This window comes from Olea europaea, unplaced genomic scaffold (assembly GCF_002742605.1).
Source record: "Olea europaea var. sylvestris unplaced genomic scaffold, O_europaea_v1 scaffold3035, whole genome shotgun sequence".
Lineage (NCBI taxonomy): Eukaryota > Viridiplantae > Streptophyta > Magnoliopsida > Lamiales > Oleaceae > Olea > Olea europaea.
Window position 1 is genome coordinate 29,788 of NW_019249033.1, and position 2,632 is coordinate 32,419.

The window sequence follows — 2,632 nt, forward strand, 5'->3', positions numbered from 1 at the left end:
TTCAACCCCCCTAATTAATCATACTATAGCACTTTAGCTTAATTAGGACCCATTTGGCTTTCTTTTGAAAAGTTAAAAACTGTTTTTGAATATATTTGAATAATTTTCTTTAAATGTTTTATCTTATTAGAATAAATTTTAAAGAACATTGATCTAAAATATCTTCAATAATAAGTTCTTCTACAATAAGCAAAGCCCCTACCAAACAGACTCTTAGTGCGTGTTTGAACCACATTATTTTGAAAGAATGTACAGTAGATTGATGGAGTATGTGTGATTAAAAAATGAGAAAAAATTTTGAATTTGTGTGTAATATTATTTTATTGAAAAATATGCGATTGAAATGATATCAAATCACTGTTTAATATTGTATTTTTTCGAAAGAATGCGGCTCAAACTGGACCTTAATTTAGGGTCACATAAAAATATTAGGTTTTGTAGGAAATAATCAGCTGGTCATTCTATACAAATGAAACCAACTAGTCCAAATGTAAAGTTCCCTCTAATAATTTAGGGACTATTTCTCGTTATCTTTACACAAGAGTCATGTTAATCGTTTTTTCTCTGTTGTTTGAATTTTACCGAACTTCTAGAAACTACTTTTGAATAATTTAAGGTTGCATATTATCAAAGTGTATAAAGGTCTAGAATTCAAGTTCTTCAATAGTTGAAGGGACACAAGAAATAAAATTTAGCCCTCGTTTGGTCCTCATTAAACTAAGTTTCATTTTTCTCTTTCCTATTTTCAATTATGTAATTTTCCATAAAGTAATATTACACATTAATCGAAAATTTCTTTATTTTTCAATCACTCATTTTTCAAAAAAAATATTATTCCACCCATTTTAATTTGAAAAAATGGGGCAAATGGGGCTAGGCAAATCAACCATTATTGTGGCTAGTTGTATATATGTGCAATCTAGGGTTAGGGTTTTTCTCGGCACCAAAAATGACAAAGCCTTCCCTCTACCTTCTGCCTCTTTTCTCTTCATCTCCTTATCTGTAAATTTGAAATTCTGCACTGTAAATTCTTCAAAAGTATCCCCGATCGAAAGAGAGTGAAACAAAGAGATGAAAAAACGTCAAGTTGTGCTGAAGAGGAATGACTCTTCGAGCAATTCAGTGAATTCATCGTTATCAGTTAGGACTGTGAGATACGCAGAGTGTCAAAAGAATCACGCAGCGAGCGTTGGAGGGTACGCCGTGGACGGCTGCAGAGAATTCATGCCTTGCGGAGAGGAAGGAACTGACGATGCACTCACCTGCGCCGCCTGTGGTTGCCACCGGAACTTCCACCGCAGGGAGGTACAAAATGAAATAGTCTGTGACTGTTCTTCTACAAATAAATCGTAGATTAATTATCATCGTGTTTGTGTGTCCATGTTCGTGTCTGTTTTGAGTGAATGAGTGTGTGATCAAGTTAAGTTAATTGTCGTCCTATCTTAGACGAACTACCGCAAGTCCTATGATGATTTTGTTACCTTAAAACGATATGCAGTATGGTTTTGCATTCTTCAGGAATTAAACTTGCATGAAATTCCTTAATCCAAACGGATTAATGGCATAATCAATTTCTTTAAAGTAATATGAATCATTAAATATTGCATTTTATCAATGTATCTGTATAATTCGAAACAGAAGTAAATAACATTTATTATATAAGTTTGAAATATTTTTACTAGCTGTTTCCAGTCTGTCTTCTAAGGAAATCACTGGAAAGGAAAGGAACCCAAGGAATTAAAGAAGACAACAGAAAAAGAAAAGGCCTAACTTAATTAATTACCTTTATTCATTGATTATCTTTCTTAAAGTTCGCTAATCACTAGAGTGGTGGCATGTTTGGTACTCGACTAAACAAAAAGAAGCTGTAATCTCGTTTATTGTACTACCAATCTTGTTGAGTACTATATGTACCAACTTCAAGTAATGTTACCGAGGGCTGGTCGAACGACTTGTTGGCATGTGTGAACTCCTTCGGGTAATCTAGAAAGAAGAAAGGCAGAACAAACAAGTTTTTGGTGCGCCAAAACCATGCTTCCTATATTATCATGTGCTCTCATGTTAGGTATTGAGTATGGAAAGAAGAACCCTTTTAGGTATATGTTCATTTTGTTCAGGTAAAGGTCAAATCTATGGAGTCGCTATTTCATATTTTCTGTGCAGAAAGATTTTATAAATATGTATGTATAAAAGAAAGAGTGGTTTAAAATTAAAAACAAAGAGAATGGATAAGGTAATGGTTATAAGCGTCAGATTTATTATAAGGTAGTGATATGATTTAGGATTGTTTGGAATGATTTTTGTAATGTTAAATGATAATGTTGAGACTAAAAATTTGCTTTTGAATATATTTTAATAATTATCTTGAAGTGGGTTATCTTATTAGAAGAGTTTTTCATTTTTTTCTTCTCCTTTTTTTTTTTTTTTTTTTTTATATTTTTAAAAATTTTTATTTAAATTTTTTTTAACTTTTCAAAAATTATTGTATAAGAAGCCGAACATGCCAAATGAGCTCTTAGTTGTGTATTCCACTTCCCCATATCAAGTATAAATCAAATGGTGGAAACCCTGAAACAACATTTTGTTTGATGACTTAGACAAATCAAATAAAATTATGGAGAAAAACATAAGT

At 31.9% G+C, this 2,632-nt stretch overlaps 1 protein-coding gene across 1 annotated transcript; it reads left to right on the forward strand.

Moving 5' to 3' along the window:
• Positions 1–911: 911 nt before the first annotated feature.
• On the forward strand, positions 912–1,678 carry LOC111384887 (mini zinc finger protein 2-like). The gene has a single exon (XM_023009228.1). The coding sequence runs from the start codon at positions 1,072–1,074 to the stop codon at positions 1,351–1,353; it is 282 nt and encodes a 93-aa protein (XP_022864996.1). The 5' UTR covers positions 912–1,071; the 3' UTR covers positions 1,354–1,678.
• The last annotated feature ends 954 nt before the right edge of the window (positions 1,679–2,632 follow it).

Bases quoted from the DNA above. Each gene is read 5' to 3' on its own strand.
- LOC111384887 (XM_023009228.1), top strand. From the start codon at position 1,072: ATGAAAAAACGTCAAGTTGTGCTGAAGAGGAATGACTCTTCGAGCAAT.